Source organism: Rana temporaria, chromosome 3 (genome assembly GCF_905171775.1).
Source record: "Rana temporaria chromosome 3, aRanTem1.1, whole genome shotgun sequence".
NCBI classification, from domain to species: domain Eukaryota; kingdom Metazoa; phylum Chordata; class Amphibia; order Anura; family Ranidae; genus Rana; species Rana temporaria.
In genome coordinates this window covers 312016930-312041044 of record NC_053491.1, presented here as the reverse complement: position 1 = coordinate 312041044, position 24115 = coordinate 312016930, and the positions used below count along the sequence as shown (strand labels likewise).

The 24115-nt window shown below is 42.3% G+C and overlaps 1 protein-coding gene across 3 annotated transcripts in view; it reads left to right on the top strand.

Moving 5' to 3' along the window:
- APBB3 (amyloid beta precursor protein binding family B member 3) overlaps window positions 1–24115 on the top strand; it is a 283221-nt gene that overhangs the window by 180628 nt on the left and 78478 nt on the right. For all 3 annotated transcript variants that reach the window (XM_040344808.1, XM_040344807.1, XM_040344809.1), the window contains 4 exons: window positions 11410–11585; window positions 14100–14176; window positions 14391–14451; window positions 17459–17599. In XM_040344808.1, the coding sequence (XP_040200742.1) occupies window positions 11410–11585; window positions 14100–14176; window positions 14391–14451; window positions 17459–17599 (455 nt within the window). The remainder of the gene's footprint in view (window positions 1–11409; window positions 11586–14099; window positions 14177–14390; window positions 14452–17458; window positions 17600–24115) is intronic.

The window sequence follows — 24115 nt, the reverse complement described above, 5'->3', positions numbered from 1 at the left end:
ACGAGCCGCATGTGGCTTAAATGTCAACCCAGCCTAAAGGTGTCCTTGGAGAAAACTTGGTGCAGATGCATTTATAATTAAAGTGTGTCCATGGTCAAACTGTAGAATAATTTCCATATGTATTTCAATTATTTCTAGCCTATTCCTATTAATCTGAACAATGTAGAAGTTGGTAAAATTACTTTGTGAAGAATGACATACATTTACTTCCTCAAATTTTGTGATACATATACACTATGCCCTTTGAATAGGCATTACTGTGTCATACATTTCATATAGCCTACTTTCTGAACTACAAAAGTGCTGAGTGGAAGAGTTTAACCACTTCCCGCCCGGCCTATGGCCGATTTACGTCCGGGAAGTGGTTATGAAATCCTGACAGGACGTTCTAGAACGTCCTGCAGGATTTCATGCCGCGCGCGCCCGTGGGGGCGCGCATCGCGGCGATCGGTGATGCGGGGTGTCAGTCTGACACCCTGCATCTCCGATCTCGGTAAAGAGCCTCCGGCGGAGACTCTTTACCACGTGATCAGCCGTGTCCAACCACGGCTGATCACGATGTAAACAGGAAGAGCCGCCGATGGCTCTTCCTCACTCGCGTCTGACAGACGCGAGTAGAGGATAGCCGATCGGCGGCTCTCCTGACAGGGGGGGTTCGCGCTGATTGTTTATCAGCGCAGCCCCCCCTCGGATCGCCACACTGGACCACCAGGGATGCCCACCCTGGAGCACCAGGGTGGGCAAAAAAAAAAAAAAAAGCCAGAAAAAAAAAAAAAGTCTAAAAAATAAATAAAAAAAAAACATAAAGAAAAAAGATGCCAGTCAGTGCCCACAAATGGGCACTGACTGGCAACAATCAGTGCTGCCACCCCAGTGTCCATCAGCGCCACCCCAGTGTCCATCAGCGCCACCCCAGTGTCCATCAGTGCCACCCCACAGTGCCCATCCATGCCCAGTGCCCACCTAGCAGTGCCCATCTGTGCCACCCATAAGTATCCATCAGTGCCGCCCATGAGTGCCCATCTGTGCCGCCTATGAGTGCCCAGTGCCGCCCATGAGTGCCCATCAGTGCCGCCTATGTGTGCCCATCAGTGCCGCCTATGTGTGCCCATCAGTGCCGCCTATGTGTGCCCATCAGTGCCGCCTATGTGTGCCCATCAGTGCCGCCTATGTGTGCCCATCAGTGTCGCATACCAGCGCCGCCAATCAGTGCCACCTCATCTGTGCCCGTCAGTACTACCTCATCGATGTCCATCAGTGCCATCTCATCGGTGCCCATTAGTGCCGCCATATCAGTGCCCGTAATTGAAAGAGAAAACGTATTTACAAAAAAATTAACAGAAAAAAATAAAAACGTATTTTTTTTTCCAAATTTTCAGCCTTTTTTTAGTTGTTGCGCAAAAAAAAAAAATCGCAGAGGTGATCAAATACCACCAAAAGAAAGCTCTATTTGTGGGGAAAAAAGGACGCCAATTTTGTTTGGGTACAGTGTAGCATGACCGCGCAATTGCCATTCAAAGTGCGACAGTGCTGAAAGCTGAAAATTGGCTTGGGCGGGAAGCTGCGTAAGTACCTGGTATGGAAGTGGTTAAAGAGGTGGAATCAGTATGATAACCTCTGGTTGCAGGCAGAAAGGTATCATGGGATATGTAGTCTTTAAATGTATTAAGTAGAGCAGAGGAGATGCTGCAAAACATACCAGGAAGTTGTGGGAAGAGACAGGCAGAACTCACAAGATAAATGGAGATTTGTCAAGTAAGCCTAAATTGGATTGTAAAATAATAAACTCTGTATTATTACAATGTTGGTGTTACAAAATAAGTGCATGCTGTGACTATAGATTTATTTTATATATTGGAACAAATATTTTTCTAATAAGAAGGCATGGCTCTACAATAACTGAAAGACAGTTGAGTCCATAGTTAGATTGCAAATAAGCCTGCTTTAAACGGGAGCAGCATTTTGTTCCTCTAAGCTAAGTAAATTCTGTCCCTGACTCAACTAAATTACACTTTGCTCTTATTCTACATGTCTCTGTAAATCTCAGTGAAACATGTTCCCTCTGGAATTTAGAACAATGCATTTTTTTCGTACTGTATATCATAAGTAATATAAAAAATTGCAGAATGAATAGCATAAAATAGGTAATGAAATGAATAAAGTAACTGAATAGATAATTTCATTATTAACAAATGATTGAATAGGTCATTAAATGATATACGGTACTGTGCAAAAGTTTTAAGAAGGTGTGAATTTTTTTTTTGGGGGGGGGGGGGGGGGACTGTGATTGGGGATCTATATTGGGGAGGAATCTGTGATGGGGGGGTCTGTGATGGAGGGATCTGCGATGGGGGATCAGTGATTGGAAGAGGTCTGTGATGGAGGGGTCTGTGATAGCTGGGATCTGTGATTGAGGGGGTCTCTAATGGGAGGGAACGGTCTGTGAAGGGGGTACCTGTGATGAGGGGGTCTATTTGCTCAATGCCTGGACCACATACCTTCATCACTGTGCTATGTTTTCTGCTGCACTACTGGCATGGTTATATCCTTTTAGCCCTCTCCATAAATTTATCAGAAACTTGTGCTTAAAGTAGAACTATAGGAAACACTTTTTTTCATTTTGGATAGAGTAAGGGAGGGTTATAACCCCTGTCAGTTTTTTTTTTTTTGCCATCCCTGTCCCATTGGGGAGATTTCCCTTCATTTCCTGCACCATAGCAAAACAGAAAGTGAGAGAAAATCTCTGAAAATTAAGTGAATCTATTTCCATGTCCCCACTGTAAAATTTCAGGGCGGGTTTTTGAGTGGGAAGGGGTGTGGTCTTGACAGGAACGGTGGTCATATTTAAATTCGGGGGTGCACAAGTTTAGTCAGGCCTAGGGCAGCAAAAAAAAAAAATGTACCAGTGAGTAATAGTGATGCTGCACTGTGAGTTCTCTGTTATTAACCAAGAGTAAGCTACAGTAAGGTGCAAAATGCAAAAAAACATAGAATATTGAAATAACAGTGTAGAATACTAATAAGTAAACAAAATAAAGTGCATATAAAAATATCACAAACCGTGACACATAATAAAGTGCAAGGTGCAAAACAAGTGTGAAATTCTAAAATTGATGCATGACAATGGTGGTATAATAGATGTAACAAATAAATGTCCAAAGAACCACCCCGTCCTTAGGTGGCCAACAAACAAATTGTATATGACAGTCCCAGGAGAGACTGATACCATTTTATTCATTCTTTTGTGTTGATGTAAGATAAATGGCATATGCATGGTCATGCATCTATTTTAGGATTTCACAGGCACTGTTTTGCACCTTGCACTTTATTATTGCACTTTATTACGTGTCACATTTTTTTATGATATTTTTATATGCACTTTATCACTGAGTATTTTGTTTACTAGTACTCTACACTGTTATTTCAATATTACATGTTTTTTGCATTTTGCACCTTACTGTAGTTTATTCTTATGCCCTTTACACACGATCGGTTCATCCGATGAAAACGGTCTGATGGATTTTTTCATCAGTCTTGCCTACACACCATCAGTTTAAAAAACAATTGTGTCAGAACGCGGTGACGTAAAACACAACAACGTGCTGAGAAAAATGAAGTTCAATGCTTCCGAGCATGCGTCGACTTGATTCTGAGCATGCGTTGATTTTTAACCAATGGATTTCCCCACAGACGATCGTTTTTTCACATTGGTTTTTTAACCATCAGATAATTTTAAAACAGGTTGTAAGTTTTTTCACTGATGGGGAAAAAAACTGATGGGGCCCCCACACGATCGGTTTGTCTGATGAAAATGAAACGCGTAGAGACGTTAAATGATGATGTGTCAGTGTATATGTTTAATATCTGCATTTCAATATTCTACTTTAATGAACCAAAATATTATTACCTTTCTGTCTATATGTTACCACTATAAAGCCGGTCCACATATCTAAGATTTATTACTATGGTTGTTAACCTGAGATAAATATGTACTATTATGTACCCTCTAGATTTTATGTACTGAGACCCACAATCGCTATACATTACCATGTGTGTTATGTTGGACTAATCATGTACTATTATGTAATATCTAGATTGTTATCATTGAAACCCATGAGTATTATCACACTATCTTACTATGTATATGTCATGCCCTCTTTGTTTTAATAAAACTATTTATACTATATTTTGGTTCATATAATTCAGTAGTGTGCTTCAATCGAGAGAGAGAGAGAGAGACTTGTAAAGCGCAACACATGCGAACTGAATCGCCTCTGGGCGCTGTATCCATTTCATGGGTAAGGAACCCCTTGACCTCAGAAGAGATGGGTTTTAATCTTTCTCCTGAAGGCCAAGTGGTCCGACTCCAGTCGGATGGTGGTTGGTAGTGCATTCCAAAGGCGAGGTCCCTGGACTGCAAATCTTCGATCTCCTTTGGACTTGAATCTGGCCTTGGGTATCTGGAGGAGGTTTTGATTGGTGGATCGCAGAATGCGATTGGGGTTATGGGCTTTTATTTTTTCGCATAGATATTGGGGGGCGTTGCCTTGAATACACAATGTCCTCTTTCGGGATAAAGGGTGTGAGTCTGCGTAGTAGGCGCAGCAGATGGTGGGATCCGCTGACTACTGACCCTATTTGTGCATCCATTGTCATGTAGGTATCGAAAATGACTCAGACTTTTGACTTTGGTGCTAGGGGTGATAGTTTTACCCAGAATGGGTGGGGGAGTCCATGTTGACACGGGGTGATTTTTCCAGTTAGCGTGAAACAGGAGAAGTTCTGTTTTCGAACCGTTGAGTTTAAGATAACTGTTTGTCATCCAGTTATCTATTAGAGTGAGGCATTTCTCTAGTCCAAGAGAATGATCCTTTTTGTTGCAGATGCGGAAATACAGTTGTGTGTCGTCTGCATAGGAGTGGTAAAGTAACTTCTGGTTACTGATGATTTCAAAGAGAGGGCGAAGATAGATATTAAACAATACGGGCGATAAGGGAGATCCCTGAGGGACTCCGCATGACACCGTACGTTTTTCAGAAGTGAAAGACCCCAGTTTCACTATTTGTGATCGGTTTTCCAAGAAGGAGGAGAACCAGGGTAAAACACATTCAGCGACTCCGGCTACTTCAGCTAGCCTAGCCAGTAGTAGTCCGTGGTCTACAGTGTCAAAAGCCGCGCTTAGGTCCAGCAGTATCAGGAGACAAGATTCTCCTTCGCCTGTGGCCTCTAGAGCGTCATCCCATATTTTAAGCAGCGCCGTTTCTGTTCCGTGACCCGAACGGAAGCCTGATTGAAACGGATCGAGTAATTTATGGGTGTCTAAATGCAGTTGCAGCTGTTGTACGACTACTTTCTCCATTACCTTGGAGAAGACATTTAGAGCTGTTATGGGCCTCCGGTTGTTTGGGTCTTTGGGGTCGAGGGTAGTTTTTTTTAGAATTGGTTTTATTGTACCTTGTTTTAGCAAGGTGGGCACCATGCCCTCCTTGAATGATTGGTTAATGAGCTGCGTGATAGCTGGTGCCAGTATATCGGCACTTTCTTTCAGCAGTTTAGTGGGGATGATATCATTGGGTGCTGTGCTATTACGCAGAGTCCCGATGATGTTTTTAGTGGCATCGATGGAATTGGGTTTTAGAGTGAATTTTGGTGGTTGCGACGGATTTATGTGGGTATTAGGTTTGTGATTTGGGGGGGAGTTGGTGACGGTTCCATTTTGCTGAATACTTTCACGGATTTTTTCAATTTTATTAATGAAATAATCCGATAATTTGTTGCAAAATTCTTGTGAATCAGAATTGGGGGCCTCTAAACAAGCTGGATTCATAGTCTGAGTGACCAGCTTGAAGAGTTCTCGGGGGCGGTTAAGGGCATTTGCGATGATGTTGGAGAAATGATTTTTTTTGGCCGTGAAGATTTCTTTGTGATATTTCTTTGTTATTATCTTGTAAATGGTGTGGTTTTTATCTGAAGAGCACCTTTTCCACGCAGCTTCTGCTCTTCTACGCTCTTGCTTTAGCAACGTCAGCTGGTCATTAAACCAGCTGGAGTTGTTTTTCCGGATGCAAGTTTTGCGTTTTGGTGCTACTAAGTCAGCTGACTGTAGTAGCGCCTTGTTGATGGCGTCAAGTGTTTCTGTGGCTGTTTGTTTTTGTTGGGTTGTTTTTATTTTGTTCCCTAGTGTTTTGAAGAGTTCCGAGTGGAGCTTCTTCTGAGATCTAGTCCAGTGAGTTGTCACCGGTTTTGTCGTTTTTTTTGGGGCTGGCATTTTTGGTGATTGTGAATTTGATGGCATGGTGATCGGTCCATGGTTGCGGCTCATTTCCCAGGACGTCAATTTCCAAATCTTGTTTGAAAATGAGATCGAGCGCATGGCCTGACCTTTTTAGTTTTTCCATTCATGACTGGGGGTGAGATAATTGAGACATGGTATTTTGACAATGGAACCCAGGCTTGGAAGGGAGGAAATGCCAGTACTTCCCTACCAGTGAGCCTGGTCCTGAGTATTGCTTGATCTTTCTGACTTATCATGCCTTGTTCTACAATGTATCTCTCTGGTGGCCATTTTGGTAGACAGGACTTGGTCTAGCTGAAGGGTCTGACAAGAGGAAGCAAACTGTGAGCAGCACATTTGTGACATCACAAAATCTCACTTAAAATCTTCTGAGACTAGCAGTCAGAGGCAGCAGTACCTTAGATCTAACACTGCAGATAAAACATATCACACTTGCAGCACAGATTCATGACCACATTTGTAGAAGTGAAAGTCGCACTGCTTAAATTTAGGCAGCTTACATTTATTGCATTTCGTCATGTTATCTTCTGCAAGGTTGGCTTTTTCACACAACTATCTGCTTATAAAGCCCTGTGTTATTTACAGCTAATATAACATGGCAAGTCCCTGCACAGTGTGATTTTGACATGACGTATCTTGTAGCTAGGAGACGGTTTTCCAATTCTCTAATAGGGTTTAAGCTGCAGTGTGTCAACATGATTGAGTTTACAGGGGAAAGCGGGCTAACCTTAGTGTATTTTTAGATTTATTCAGTAGATGGCAAGAAATAGGAACTGATCTTATAGAAAATACAGCTTGACCTAATAATACAACAAAGAAGCACCATCATTTTTATTGTATCTAATTTTTCAATGTTCTTTACCAGGGCCATATACTGTATATCTTACAGTACTTGTGGGCTAATTTCTAGGGCAATACTGTACCACATTCCGATTTAATGATAATTATTATCAAGCAGCATGGTTGGTGACTAAAGAATTTGTAGAAGGGATGCCATTATTTATTTACAGCTACATAAACCAGCAGGATCTCTAACTATTTTGCATATCTCATTTAGCTAGATCATGATTTATGTGGATCAGTTTTCTTATATGTAATAAAAAGGAGATGTGACATTCTATTCAGTTAAATTCAGATACCCCTGGTTGAGTGATCTGCTCATAAATGTATTTATTTCTAATTGTATAATTTAATGCAGGGGGATTTTCATATGATACATACAAATAGTGTTTCTGGTGAGTGACTGTTTCTGTTTATAGCAGCCTTATGGACTTGCATACATGAGCTTTAAAGAAAAGTGCTCGCTGTCACACAATCACAAACAACCATCAAAATGATTGCATTGCACTCTGTTAAACAAATGTAGCTATAGAGTCCATGTCGTTGCTGCTGCAGCCTTTGTTCTTCTAAACGACTACTCAGATTCTGACACCGACATGTAGGAACTGAAAACTGAAGGAGTGCGTTAACATACAGGACCCATGTATGTACAGATTAAGGGCAAAAAGACCCTGAAGATAGTTTTCTTGGCACACATTTTGTAAAGCAGTATACATATACAGTATATATATTATGGTGCAATTTTCATTCTGAAATATTAGCATAAAACTTCCTGTCTGTTTTGCAACTGAAAGGCGACAGGCTAAAGCTGGCCATACATTATACAATTTTCTTGTTCAATTTCCTTTAGGCTATTTTCACAGTGGGGCGCTATAGAGATAAAAAATAGCGCCCTGAAAGAGCCGCTCCTTTCACTCCAGCACGAAAGCCAGAGGGCTTTCACACTGGATCGGTGCCCTGGCAGGACGCTCAAAAATGTCCTGCCAGCCGCATCGTTGAGGCGCTGTAGGAGCAGTGTAAACGCCACTCCTACAGCAACCCTGCCCATTGAAATCAATGGACAGTGCCGCTGGCAAAGCGGCGCTTTGCAGGCGGTTTTAACCCTTTTTTGGCCGCTAGCAAGGCTTAAGAGCCCCGCTAGCGGCCAAATAGCACCACAAAAACTATGGTAAAGCGCTGCTAAAAATTATGCGTTTTACCGCCGGCGGCACAACGCCCCAGTGTGACAGTAGCCTTAGGCCCCATACACACGATAGAATCTATCCGCTGAAAAATCCCAGCGAATGGGTTTCAGCGGATAGATTCTGTGGTGTGTACAATCCAGCGGATCTGTTTCCGCAGATTTTTCTCCCATGCGATGGATTTCCAGCAGATAAATATTTCAAGACATGTCTTCAAATCTATCCGCTGGAATCCATCCCAACGGATTGATCCGCTGGTCTGTACAGACTCACCGGATCAATCCATCCAAAGGGATCCCCCGCATGCGTCGTAATGATTCGACGCATGTGTGGAATTCCTTATATGACTGCGTCGCGCACGTCGCCGCGTCATCATCGCGGCAACGGCGCGACACGTCATCGCCAGAGGATTTCGGCGCGGATTTCGATTCGATGGTGAGTACACTCCATCGCATCAAAATCCGCGCAAATCCTCGAGAGGATTTATCCGTGGAAACGGTCCGCTGGACCGTATCCGCGGATAAATCCTCCCGTGTGTACGGGGCCTTAGACTTACCATCAACTATTGAGTGCAAGGGCTGGCCTGATTGCATACAAATTTTAAAGTGTTTAGGTTTGACCTCATATTATATGGTTTTGCTCAATTTAAAGGAAAATTGTACAATAACATTGTTATGGTCCACATTAGTTAAGTTTAGCATTAATGTGTAGCTAAATTGCATCTGCCTGGCTATTTTTTCTCCTATGCCACAACTGCCGGCACCTTCTTTGCAAGTGAATTGAACCTTGGATCTGTCACAGAACTAAGAACTAAATATTATTTCTGTTTATAATTTGAGAAAATCAATAAAGAGGGAATAAAAAGGAACTAAGAAGTGCTGCACATTTAGGGGCAGATCCACATACAATTAGATGGGCGCAGCGTATGTGAGATACGCTACGCCGCTGTAACTTACTTTTGCCAGCTTTGAATCCACAGAGATTTTGCGCCGTAAGTTATGGCGGCGTAGTGTATCTCTTGCGGCGTAATGGCACCTAATTCAAATCGGCGAGTAGGGGGGTCTTGTTTCATTTAAATGAAGCTCGTCCCCGCGCCGAACGAACTGCGCATGCAGCGTCCCTAAATTTCCCGCCATGCATTGCGCGAAATGACGTCGCAAGGACTTCATTGTTTTGACTTGGACGTAACTTACGTCCATCCCGCGATTCACGGACAACTTACGCAAACGAAAAAAAAATTCAAATAAAACGCGTGAACGACGGCCATACTTAACATAGCAGGTCTAACTATACGCCACGAAACAGCAGCTTTAACTATACACCGGAAAAAGACGACTAGAGACAACGTAAAAGAATGCGACGGCCGCTCGTACGTTCGTGGATCGTCGGAAATAGCTAATTTGCATACTCAACGCGGAAAACGACAGGAACGCCACCCAGCGGACGCCGAAGAATTGCATCTTAGATCTGAAGGCTAACCCAGATGCCTTCGTATCTTGTTTTGAGGATTCAAAACAACGATACGACGTGGGAAATTTGAAAGTACGCCGGCGTATCAGTAGATACGCCGGCGTACTCTCTCTGTGGATCTGCCCCTTAGGGTCTATTCACATCAGATGCAGTGGGATGCATTTTTCACTGCACTCTAACTGCATAGACAGTCCAAAATCCAGGTTATCCTATGGGTATAATTCACACAAAAAATATGCTGCAAATGCATGTAAAAACGTGTGTCAATTGGGCATCACTGTGCATGCAAAAATGTGAATTAAACGTGCAGTTTCTGGTGTGAATTCCACTTAAGGACCTGTTTTTCAGACTTGGTGTTTACAAGATTAAAACTGTTTTTTTTTGCTAGAAAATTACTTAGAACCCCCAAACATTATATATATTTAAAAAAAAAATTCTAACATCCTAGACAAGAAAATGGCGGTCATTGCAATACTTTTTATCACACCGTATTTGCGCAGGGGTCTTACAAGCGCACTTTTTTGGAAAAAATGCACTTATTTGAATTAAATAAGACAACAGTAAAGTTATATTGTGAAAGATAATGTTACGCCGATTAAAATTATACCCAACATGTCACGCTTCAAAATTGCGCCCGCTCGTGGAATGGCGTCAAACTTTTACCCTTAAAAATCACCATAGGCGACGTTTAAAAAATTCTATAGGTTGCATCTTTTGAGTTACAGAGGAGGTCTAGGGCTATAATTATTGCTCTCCCTCTAATGATCGTGGCGATACCTCACTTGTACTGTTTGAACACCGCTTTAAAAAAAAGTTTTCTTATTTATTTATTTTTTATTTTATTAATTTTTACACTGTTTAAAAAAAATATATATATTCCTTGTAATAGGAATAAAAGTGATTAAACATCCCTTGGAATAGAAAAAAGCATGACAGGTCCTCTTAAATATGACATCTGGGGTCAAAAAGACGTCAGATCTCATATTTAGACTTAAATGCAATAAAAAAAAAAAAAAATTGTCATTTGAAAAAATGACAACAGGAAAATATGCCTTTTAAGAAGCATGGGCGGAAGTGACGTTTTGACGTTGCTTCCGCCCTGCTATGCTATGGACACAGATGGGGGCCATCTTGCCCTCACTCGTATCCCAGCAATGCAGGCTAAAGGACCCGATCGCCTCCGCCGCTGCCGACGGCTCCGGTAAGCGGCGGAGGGCACGGGAGGGGGGGCCCCTCTCCCACCACCGATAACGATGATCTTGCAGCGAATCCGCCGCGGAGACCACCATTATCATTAACAGGACCGCTCACAGGAAAGATGGATATCTCGGTTGTGGCAGCAGCTGCTGTCATTACCGAGATAGCCATCTTTAAATTGCCGACGTATATATACGTGAGCGGGTGCTTAAGTGGTTAAACAAGTACAAATATAATCATTACGTGTAAATTATAATGCAATTTGTGTGTAGATTTTAAATATGTCCCTAACTTGATTTAGATTATATTTTGTAGAATTGGCAGTCATTTTAACAAACATGGGTATTTTTGTCACATTTTATATAATAGTGTAGTCCAGTGTTTCTAGATTTACATTGTAAATGACATTGTATGGTTTTTCTGCAGATAACCTTTGGAGTGACCAGAATCTTGAGGCTGATCCTGATCTTCCTCCAGGTTGGAGAACAATCCGTGATTCCTCTGGCACCTATTACTGGCATGTGCCAACAGGAACCACTCAGTGGCAGCACCCAATGTACAATTCGGGAATATCTCCTAGTCTGAGTACTGTTCAGGAAAAGGTATTTTCTCATGTTAAGTACATAAGCTCTACATTGTTTTTTGGTGCGAGGTACTGATGGTTCTTGATACCGATCTCTTGACACTGAATATAGTGGAAATTGAAGGGTGATGTTACTGAACTTTAATGGGTTGGTTCACCCAAACTTGATAATTTTATTATAGGCAGAGTCTGGATGCTTGAGTATATTTCTTTATCATCCATCGAGGGACAAATAAATAAAAAGATTCTAAAACATTCGGATTATACTGCAGCCGACAGGAGGTTGGGACACTGCAAACAGATTTTTTTGTTTTGTTTTATAGCCCCCTATAACCCCCCTACCCACCATGTCTGTGTTTCTGAGTACCCCTCCTTTCTGCTCAGGTAAAAGTATTTATCGCCAGAAGGTCCCTTAGTCCCCTGAACAGTCAGCAGGCAGGACATAATGGAGCTGCAAATGTCCCCTATGGGGGATTGTGTAAGTTCTGAGGTCTTTGTGGGACCTGGCTATATGAAATAGGTCATCCTTCTGCAGCTGAGCTGCAGTCTTCTTATCCTCAAGCAGGTAAAGTAGTAGTAAAACTAAGATTTATAACCCTCACTCCTCAGGGGGAATATGCTGTCATGTTCAGGATTAGATTGGATAATTCCTTTAATCATGTAGTTGGTGAGGGGCAAGGCAGGTTTTTTTATAAGTATTTTTTTTTTTGTTATTGCCATCACAAGAGCAATGTGCCAGTCCAACATTTTTCGAGACATCAAGGTCCACTAAACCCTTTATATGTCTCCTGTCAGTTTAAAAAGATTTGGGACAGAGAGTCACAATTTGCCTGTATACAAAGCATCGGCGCTGGGAATTTTGACAGCTCTGAACCTGGAAGAGCTCAGAGCTGAGCACTCTTGTCTTTTACAGTCTCGGAGCAGGAGGTCAACATGGCATCTACCATCAGTCATGCCACCACAGCAGTCCCAGGCTCATTAAGGAGCAAGATAAGACTAGGAACCAGGTGGATACCCATTCACATACAGGAGCAGCTCTACAGTCACCCATGAGCATTAGTAGAAGAAAACAAACCCGCAAACAAGGGTTTATCTTCATCCTCTCACCACACCATAATAGCTATAGACAGGGCAGTAAAGGGGTATTCATGGCTGTTATTTTATCAGTGCACGCTCAAAAGAGTTTCCGATCAAGTCTCCAGTGCTCCCACAACAGTCTTTAACTCCCCTATGAAGATCAGAGTGGTGATCATGGGGAAGATGCATCTACAAACTTTAACCATACATTAATCTATCCTCTGCATAGGGCATTGATATACAGATTGTGTGCTGGAAGATAATTAATACTAGGTTAATATTACTACTACTACTGGAAAATAATTACGGTAATACTAGGTGAAGTTAATATTAGACGTACCATAAAACACAGACAATTGTAAATGGATCACCGTACCAAACAAGGAAGATGTTAGAGGATCTTAACTGGGGTGGGAGTACCCTTAAGGCTCCGTACACACGAGGAGACATGTCCGATGAAAACGGTCCGCGGACCGTTTTCATCGGACATGTCTCCTGGGAGCTTTTGGTCTGATGTGTGTACACACCATCAGACCAAAATCCCCGCGGACAGAGAACGCGGTGATGTAGAAGACACCGACGTTCTCAAACACGGAAGTGCAATGCTTCCACGCATGCGTCGAATCAATTCGACGCATGAGCGGGATTTCGGGACGCTGGTTAAACGTTATAACCAGCGGACATGTCCGATTTAGGTGTACTAACCATCGGACATGCTAAGAAACTTTTGTCCGCTGGAAACCTGTTCGCTAGGCCATACACACGGTCGGACATGTAGCGATACATAACCTTAGGGTTATGTATCGCTAATGATGCAAGTATAAGACTAGAAAAAAATTGAAATTCTCTGCATTATTGAATATGAAATCAAAATGGACATGTCAGCTGACATGTAAGATTCTCAGTAACTGGACCTCAATTCCATGTTTGATTGCACAAAACGGCAAAAAAATTCACTAGTAGCTAGCTTGTCTCTATTAGCCAAATTTATATAAATATATTAATTAAAATTTCTTATAAATATTATAAATTCTTATGATTTTAGTTATTCTGTTTCACGTTGTCTATATGCAAAGTAAAATCTAGCTATTGACAGCTTTGAAAGCCATACTTGTACCCAGCAGGACTGATGATGATTTCAACAGTTAGGGGTAGAGGTAGATGGACATATTGGGCAATCCATTGGAGGGTCTGTAATTTGTAAAAAAAAAGTTAAGAATCTCTGTGCTAGAGCTTTGTGGTAAGAATACAACACTGTAATGCACTATGTGGATCACTATTTTCGCACTCTAAAATTTTAATTAGCAAAATGTGTTAGCGCTTTGGGGTAGGAATACATGACTGTACTGTTCTACACAGGCCAGTTTCTTCACACTCTAAAATTTACATAAGCAAAGTGTTAAAGAAAACAAAAACATATAAAGGCAAAATAGTTACATTTTATTCTTATGCACAGAAAGTCCTTAGGACTTCAGTCAGTGATGTTTCTTCAGCTCGGCCCTCTCCTGGAACAGTATCTACATCGGGCAGAAGGTAGGGAACACATTCTAATTTATCTTTAAGTTAGCAGGTGGTGATGTGTCAGACTAAATCCCTGTTGGTGTAGTGGGCTTACTTTTTGTGCATGAAACATTTTGGATTTCTGCTCCTGTGTGGTGACTTTGTATAGAGCAAGTGGTTGTTTGCATTGCAACGTTACAATGGCTAAAATGTGTAAAAGCTGACACTTATTTGTCTGTTTTGATAGGCTTTCGCTACCATGGCATGATGATGATTTATTTCACAATATCAATGATCCAAGCTGTAAGGTAACATCTTTATAAGATATCTATTCACTGTGCACTTTGGTAGCAAGGGAACTATTATAGAACCAAGTTTCGAAATATTTTATACAAAACCCCAAAAATGTATACTGTATATTGCAGTTTACCAGTCCTTAGATGTTATGGGTGTATTGTTATTCTTTTTTCAGGCTTTTATTCCTTTATTTTTTACCTGGTGTATCAGGAAACCATTAAGAGGATACTTGTGATCTGGTGGGGCCAGATATGCAGGCTACACACCAGAAGATACCACTGTTTAAGTGCGGACAACACAATTTATTAGTGAAAATATAAGATACACAATATAACCCATATACAGTATCATAAATAAAAATAACAGGGTCCCAAAGCAAACATTTCAACGGGCTCCCAACAGAAAAAAAAAATCATCTTTGTTCAACACCCGAATTACAGTTGCAGGTGGCAAAGTAATGTAGATGATGCAACGGTGATCCCGTGGAAGCACCTCTATGGTAGGGTAGTGTTTGTCTATTCAGCCAGGAGGCTAAAATAAAAGGATAAGTACACTTATCCTTTGAATGGCACCCCAGTGTACATTGGCAATAGACATGTGTTGTAGTGTACCACAATGTACCCTAACACAGTACCGTGCATTGTAGTATGTTGTGTTACAAAAAATAGTACATTATTATTATTATTATTATTATTATAAAGGATTTATGGAGCACTAACAGTTTGCGCAGCACTTTACAACATGAGGGCAGTGCAGTTACAATACAATTTTTAATACAGGAGTTTTTTGGTGCATTTTCAGCCTGTTCAAATTAATGGGCTTAATGCAACACACATTGAATTGCCTATGCCTTCAGCCTATCAGGTGACCGGTATTCGACCCACGCCTCCCGATTGGCGATTCAGTTTTAGAAAAGCAAATATTCATTTGCTTTTCTAACACAACTGGGTTGACTGCAAGCGCAATGCATTGCGCTCCAAGTCTACCTATTTTTAAGCTTATTAGAGCCTATAGCTCTAATCAGGAGCTTTAACCGGTTAACGCCCGCCGCATGTATATGTACGTCCACAGAATGGCACGTACAGGCATATGGGCGTACATGTACGTCCTCGCCTTTCCCGGGGTCGGATCGGGACCCCCCCCCCCCCGATACATGCGGCGGTCGGAAACCCGCAGGGAGCGATCCGGGACGAGGGTGCGGCTATTCGTTTCTAGCTGCCCCCTCGCGATCGCTCCCCGGAGCTGAAGAACGGGGAGAGCCGTATGTAAACATGGCTTCCCCGTGCTTCACTGTGGCAGCTGCATCAATCGAGTCATCCCTTTTATAGGGAGGATCGATGATGTCAGACCTACAGCCACACCCCCCTACAGTTGTAAACACACACTAGGTGAACCCTAACTCCTTCAGCGCCCCCTGTGGTTAACTCCCAAGCTGCAACTGTCATTTTCACAATAAACAATGCAATTGAAAGGCATTTTTTGCTGTGAAAATGACAATGGTCCCAAAAATGTGTCAAAATTGTCCAAAGTGTCCGCCATAATGTCGCAGTCACGAAAAAAATCGCTGATCGCCGCCATTAGTAGTAAAAAAAATAAAAATAATAAAACTATCCCCTATTTTGTAAATGCTATACATTTTGCGCAAAGCAATCGATAAACGCTTATTGTGATTTTTTTTACCAAAAATAGGTAGAAGAATACGTATCGGCCTAAACTGAGGAAAAAAATAATTGATATATGTTTTTGGAGGATATTTATTATAGCAAAAATTAAAAAATATTGAATTTTTTTCAAAATTGACGCTCTATTTTTGTTTATAGCGCAAAAAATAAAAACCGCAGAGGTGATCATATACCACCAAAAGAAAGCTCTATTTGTGGGAAAAAAAGGACGTCAATTTTGTTTGGGAGCCATGTCGCACGACCGCGCAATTGTCTGTTAAAGCGACGCAGTGCCGAATCGCAAAACCTGGCCTGGGCCCTTAGCTGCATAAAGGTCCGGGGCTTAAGTGGTTAAAAAAACACCCTGCCGCTGAAATTCAGGTGCCCAACATCCGAAAAGTATCCGGACACCTGAATAGGGGTTGTCGGTGGTGACCGCGGTGGCCTTGGATAGATTCATGCAATGCAATGCATGAATCTATCCATTTGTCATATATGGGGCGGCGTGACTGAGGGGACGGTGCCTGTGCGCCCTTAATGGACCGACCGCCCCTGTCTCTGTCCCCTCCAAACAATACCCTTAAATTTCCCTCCTCCATCCCTTTCTGAAAGTGCTCAATCTCCATTGTAGCTAACCTTCCTACAACTAAATATGTTTAGTCATTCTCAATTTAGAATTTAATCGCAATAACCCATAAAGATGCAATGACAGCTCAGCCGGTCAGGGGCCGAGGGTTGAGGAGTGATGGATACCTCCTGTAGTTAAATAATTCCCCAGTCAGACATCTGCTCTGCAGAAGCAGTGACAGCTCAACTGATCACTGCTGTCACTCGTAAACAAAGACCCAGCACAGAAAGCTTCCACTTCTCATTTTCGCTCTGGTCAATGCAGAGCCCAGCAGAAGAAGAGAGAAGTGGAAGCCTTCCTGCGTACTTGGCCTACACTGTAAACTAGTGACAGGGAATTAAAGGGACAGGCAAAGCTTGCATTTCCTGTGGATAGTAATGTGCCAATACTACTTCTACCACAGTACAGTACATTGATAGCACCAACCTAAACTAATTTAGCCTCTAAAAGAAAATATATACTTACCTTTCCAGTGGCTTATGTCTTGAAGCTCTATGTGTTGTAGATCTCTGGCCTGTATGGTTATCGAAGAGTGTCAAATACTTGCACCCCTGCTGCACACGGTGACTGACTCCTACAAAACTACAGGACATAGGATACGTGATATATAAAAAATAAAGCCCTCTAGCTAGTAGATTAATGTAATTATTGATTTATTGATTACGCCTAGCTTATACAGTAGGTGAAAAACGATTATTTTTTTACATAATTTTTTTTTTTTTTTTTCAGAGCTTTGCAGTTCATTGCCTAGGCTGGGTGGAAATACCTGAAGAAGATCTAGCACCTGGAAAAAGCAGTATCACTGTTAACAATTGTATTCAACAGCTGGCCCATACTAAGTGTGACAGTAGTGACATGTCATCAAATGAAGTGAGTTGCCTGCAGTCATGAACTAGACTACCTTTCAGACACATTTAGCATCCCCATGTGGTTGGTACTGAACACTGAAGTGACCTTATGTTACATGTACTGGACCTGGGAAACCCTGGACAATTCCCCTAAAATGCCAATGCAGAGAATTGTGAATGGGTTAAAAAGGTATCCTTTTGTGCTGTTCAAACTGCAATACATTATTCAAGGAAACAAGTAGGAGTAACCTATATGCTCCTAATGCCACCCATAAAAGAATGCAACCATGTTTAAGTCAGAACATTTACACAGTTTACTTTAAGCTGAGTTTTCTGTAACCCACTACATCCAGAATCCAGAGGTTTCCATCACTAAGGTTTGCTGGTAGTGAGCGTCCTGAACGCAGGGCTGTCTGATCCCACAAGCACCCCCTGTTGCATGGGGACTCCTGCAGTTGCCCCCCCCCTTTCCCCAAGAGGGGGAATAGCATGTGTTTTAAGCAGGGGATCAATGCGGAAGGTGGAGGAAATTGCTGAAATCAATCTTTTGTGACTCACCCTGCAGCAGGTAAAAGCCAGCATTTCCTTCTCCCTGCCGCCGGCATTCAGCTGCTCCAGAGTGAGTCACAGAAGATTAATTCCAGCTATTTCTCCCACCCGTTGCACTGATCACTAACATATCACCCCTCTTGCCTGTGTGCCCTCCCCTCCCTGCAGCGCTACAGACTTTTCTCCTTTCCTCTTCTGCTGGCAGCAGCTGCAGGCACAGAGGGGGATCTTTAGTATGGAGAGAGGGGAAGGGGCTAGAAAACATGTAATTTACCAGCCCCTGCTTTTCAAAGTGAACACAGCATGTGATTGGTACCAATCACTGACTATATTCATTTATAACTGAACCATAGGAAACTTTTATTACTATGCTTGTAGAAGAACTGCAGTCTGCTCACATAATTCATAATAAAAACATCTTTGCCATTCTGAAGCTTCCCTGCAACCACTTTGCATATTATTTTATATATACTGTGATATTGTATTTGCCAAATATGCTACAGAAATCTCTCTCCACTGAGTCTGGCTGCAACCATTTTAACTGTGGGCAGCGTAAGCGGCTGCCAGTTGACTTCCTGGATTTACATAGACATACAGAGGCACACGTCTAGCTCTGCAGACTCATTCATTCTCCCTCCCTTCCGGCAAACTCTCACAAGAGTGAGAGAGGGCTGTGCATGATGTCATAAGCCTAGGCTTTTTACCAGACAAGAAACATGAAGTGAGCTGTATAAAGTATTTACTGACAGAAAAAAAATGTTTTACTATCCAAAGTTAAAACAACAAGGGATTTAATAGATGGAAAGTTGAAAAAAGGACTGAAGTTCCACTTTAAGTTTATGAATGGACAAGAGCCTCTGTCTCCTGTTTAGTCATCTGTAGTGAAGCTGAGGCTGCAGAAAGGAACTGGGGAATGTGTTTCCACAGCCCATTTCTCTCTCTCTCAACAGTGAGATTTCAGGGGTCTGTTTAGATCCCTGCTATCTCACCAAAGACACCCCAAAATGTTTCAAAATTAATTGAACATTAAGATTAAAAATAATGAAAAAATATATGATTTTTTTTTTTTAAATTGTAAGAAATCAGGCTAATATTTCTAACCAGGCTAAAAAGCCACAGCCAATATGTAGCATAATTTAGCAACACCCACTGTTTGGAGAGGCACGCATAGGTCACCATCTCCCTGGTAGGGGTCCCAGTGTATTACTTTGCCCAGGGGCCCATTATGCTGTTAGGGTGGCACTACCTGAACCATATATTATGTAACTTCCACTTCTTGTTTAACAATTGCCTTCAGACCTCCAAATCATGTTTGGACCTTTTGGCTGCTGAAGAAAACTTCTTAGCATTAACAATATTTTTACATGAACCTTTCTGCATGGGATAGATGGCAAAGAGCATACATAAAGTGTGTTTGAAGATTTAACTGACAAAATGGAGTGAGATGGACTGGTAATTACAGCAATGCTGAGTAATGAGCAGATGGTATGTGCCCCCTATGTGTATGTCAGGGATTATTGTTTACTTTATCAATGACAAATAATTACCTGATAAAGGTAAGGGGGTAAAACACCCAGGCTACTTTTGATTTGTCCAAGCAGGCCTGGGCCAGAGTAGAACAAAAAGCGTATTGCTTTGTTTGATGTTGGTCATACTTAGTCAGCAACCATGACTTGCAAGTTGTGACTATTGCCAGTGCCACAAGCAGACAGCCATTCAGTTTTGCACTGCTGTTTTAGTGAAAACATTTAAACTATAAGTCCTAAGGGTAAGGGTAATTGGCTATCATGACTAGCAAGGTTATATACTTTCCTATATTTAACCTCTAGGTGTCTAGAAGTAGTCAGCTTGGCAGTTTTTGTATTAAAGTCACCCCGGTGTTGGTATAAGACATAGCGTAGACACATGTAGACATCATCCTATTGGATTTTATAGCCTAAATCATCTGATATCTGATCACTGCCACATCTTGCTTAGTATCAAACATCATTTTGGATCATGTATGTCTAAATTTATATGAGCTACTAAAAGTAGCTCATATATCTGCCTCCACTTAGATAGGGCACACAATTAATAATAATGTTGTCTGTACTTTCTTTATTTTTTCTCTGCCAAGGTCAAATGATCTCCATCCCTATTATCACAGTATGGACTGGGAGGGGCTGAGCCACACGACAATGAGCCCTACAGTATGTCCTGTGACATTGCTTTAGCTAATCTATGCTCTCCATTCCAGGCTAATTTGAACAGAGTGCGCTCTCAATCAGACGTGAGCTTCTTCCCCATAGGCAGATCAGATGCTTGACTGATATTGGACTCCAATTTAAAATTGTATGAAAGGGGAGGGATTGTAATAGCTAGTATGGCAGCAGGAATAAATGATTAGTTAGACAGAACATATATAAATACAACTGTGAGACTGAAAGGATAGATGATGATGGCTATTACGCTACCTCCATTTCCATACCATTCAAAGCATTGGCAGCTTTCAGTCAAGCATCTCATCCTCCTAGAGGTGGAACACATGCCTGACTGACGGTGCACTCCATTCTGAATGGCCTGGAAGGGAGGGCATAGATTGGCTAAAGTAATGTCATATGACATCTGACGTGCTGTGGTTTAACTCTGCATCCAACCCAGGCCATGCTGAATAGCCATCACGTGATCTAGTAAGTAAGTTGTGTATAGTATTACACAGCTTGCTTACTTAGGCCCCGTACACACGACCGAACATGTCCGCTGAAACTGGTCCGCGGGCTCTTTTCAGCGGACAAGTTCGGTCGTGTGTAGGGCCTAGCGTACCATTTCCAGCGTACATTTGTCCAGCAGACCGTTTCCCAGCAGACAAATATTTCTAGACTTGCTAAGAAACATGTCCGCTGGAAACCTGTCCGTCGGACATGTTCGCTGGTTAGTACACAAAAGCATCGTACAAAAAACCTGCGCATGCTCAGACAAAATGAGGGGACGGGAGCGCTCGTTCAGGTAAAACTCGCGTTTGTTTGGGATATGGCACATTCGTCATTTGAAAGATCTATTGTGTCGTTTATTGCGTCGTTTTATTCATTGTTCTCTTGCTAGAATAAACCCGTTCTCTTGCTGATGCTATTTCAACTGAGTTGTCCCATACTGAAATGTGAAATTTGTTGCTTGTGATGTATTCTTTTTAAAATGTTTGCTAGCCCAGATGTGGCATTTTTTTTTGGTCCTCCACATGTATATATTAATATTATTTTTAGTTAATGTTCATCTTCTACTTTTTTTTTGGTGTTTCTAGTTATGTCCCCATTTTTTTCACTTTGGTACTTGTTATATTTTTTGTTTGGGTCAAGTTATGATGTTTTTTTGTTATTTTTGGTTATTTAAATTGTTTACCATGTTGGCACACCAAATTTCCCCCCCCAAGGAGTTTGTGTCCTTTGTAAATGACACATTGTATTTGTTTTTAATGTTTGATGCCTAATAATCCCCACAGTATAACAAACAATAGACAAGGTTTGAAATTAAAGCAAAAAGACATTTATTTTGGCAAATTCACAAAATCAAAATAAACAGAACGGCAGCACTTGAACAGATGGCAAAATACATGCAGACTTGGATTTACAACATGATCAAGGATAAACTAGCAAACCTCAGGAGGCACCAAAAAAAAATCAGAAGCAGCAGCACATAACCAAAGGAACCCAAGCTGTGGTAGTCCAAAGAAGTTGACTTTTGTGGGGAATCAAATGGAAGGCAGGGAATCACCGTCTCCTCTTCCTTGCAACCTTCTCTCCAGGCTGCCTTACAGCGGATCTTCCACAGACCCGTCCACGGCCCCTTGCAGGTGGGGATGATGTGGCAGCAGGAGGAAGATGTTCAGCAAGCCGGGCCGGGTCACATAGCCCAGTGTCTCTGGTCAGCAGGTCCCTCTCCATCCACCAAAGGACCTGATTGATCAGGCCCTTTGCCAGTCTCCTCTGCTCCTCCCCCTCTTGGTTCAGATCATGAGCCACGGAGGCACTGTATGCTTCTGTGGGGTTGAGGGGGGCCCTCATGAGAGCACTGGCATCGCGTATCATGCGGAGGCTCTCGTCCTCCACTTGCCTCACTGCCACCTGGAACCTGGCTGGTGGTGCTTAGCCTGGGCCTGGGGACCTGCTGTACACCACTGGGCCCGGCCTCCTCCTGGCTGCCACTGACCCCTTCCGCCTGGCTGTAACTGACCCCTTCCGCCTGGCTGCCACTGACCCCTTCCGCCTGGCTGACATTGACCGGAGGAGCTGCCACCTCCTGGCTGGTCTCTTCTTCCTGTGTCAAAAAAAGGGACATGTTTTAATATTTAGCACAATCAAATCACACACATTTTCATGCTTGAGACTGTATTTTATTTTTGGTTCATTTAACTTGAATAGACTCTCCTTCTGACCCTGCAGTTGTCATTCCTGACACCTATTTGTCTGCCCACGACTTGTGTTTTTTTTTCCCAGCTTGGCTTTTAGTTGACAATATCAAGACAATAACCCAACAATATTTAGTAGCCCAGAAATATTTGGGAAACTACTATACCTCATCAGTGAAGAGTCGCATATCTGCGTCTGTCAGCCAGGCCCTCTTCTTCGGACTCTGCAGGGCTGTGTGGATCTGGGGAGGTTCCGCTGTAAGGTAGCGTGGAAGGAAGACTCGACATAGAATCCCTGCCGTCCAATTGATCCCGCAAAAAAGCCATATCTTTGTAATACCACAGCTTGGGCTCCTTTGGTTGTCTTGCTGCTGCTCCTGATTTTTTTTTTTTGGTGAGCTTTGTAAGCTCTGCGATATGTGCTCCTGAGGTTGGCAAGTTTATCCTTGACCATGTTGGAAGTGCATTCTGGAACCCATGTTTGCATGTAGGTTGCTAGCTATTCAAGTGCTGCCGCTCGGAGGTCTTTGCAGTGGTAGTTAGCCTCCTTTGAATCCCACAGGATGGGCATTTCCCGAAATTTATCCAGCAAGCGCTGGATATTGTCCTGTGCCTGTAGTAGGTCCATTGCTTGGAGATTTTAACTTTTATTATTTTATTCTAGATTAACAAAAGACAAAGAAACAGAAAACACGATTAAAAAAAGGCTCAGCGTTGACATTGTTAGAATATGTTGGCCAAAATTTAGGACCTATATATAAATACAAACACAGTGTCTCCTGTTGCTAAAATGCTGGCCAGCTCTGCCCCATTGGTTGTACCAAACATTGATTTTATACATGCAGACCCTTTGGTTCCATTGCAGTAAATACATGGAATCTATAACCATACCCAATTATTATTAATGAGAGCATTCATCAAGGCACTATTTCATGTGTAGATATCCTGCCCCTCAGCATTGATGACATAAAAGACACTTCCTAATGACCTCTGTCCAACCAACACAGAACAATACTTGGCCTGATCTGAATACACCATACAAAAATGTTAATGAGGTAGAGCATTGTTCCCATCTATATTTTGTGATGTGTCCAAAAGCATTTGGATCCCAAAATACCATTGTGGTACCCAAGAGACCTAATAGCGTTAAAAGGGTGCAACCAACAGACCAAACCCCCATCCCATGGCTCTCCATTTTCTAGGCCTCTGCTGATCCCATGTTGTAATTTCTTACCTTCGTCTCTCTAGCTCCTCGATTAGCACGCTTGAATAATTTCCGCGTAACCTACGTAATCACGTCGTTTGCCTTTTATACACTCCGCGTATGTATGAAACACCGCCCTCGTCACCTTTGCCATGCCCCTAATCAATGTGAAACGGAAAGATGGCGTTAACTCTGTATGTTCTCTAAACGCTAGAATAGTCTCCGCGTAACCTACGTAAACACGTCGTTTTCATTCTCTACACTCCGCGTATGCCTGAATCGCCGCCCTCGTCTCTGCCCATGACGGAACATTTCCTCTTTTCCACGCCCATAATCACTGTGGGAAGGAGAAATGGCGATGTCACATGAGCGTGCACGAAGCTCTCAGGCCGCAAGTGAAGGGA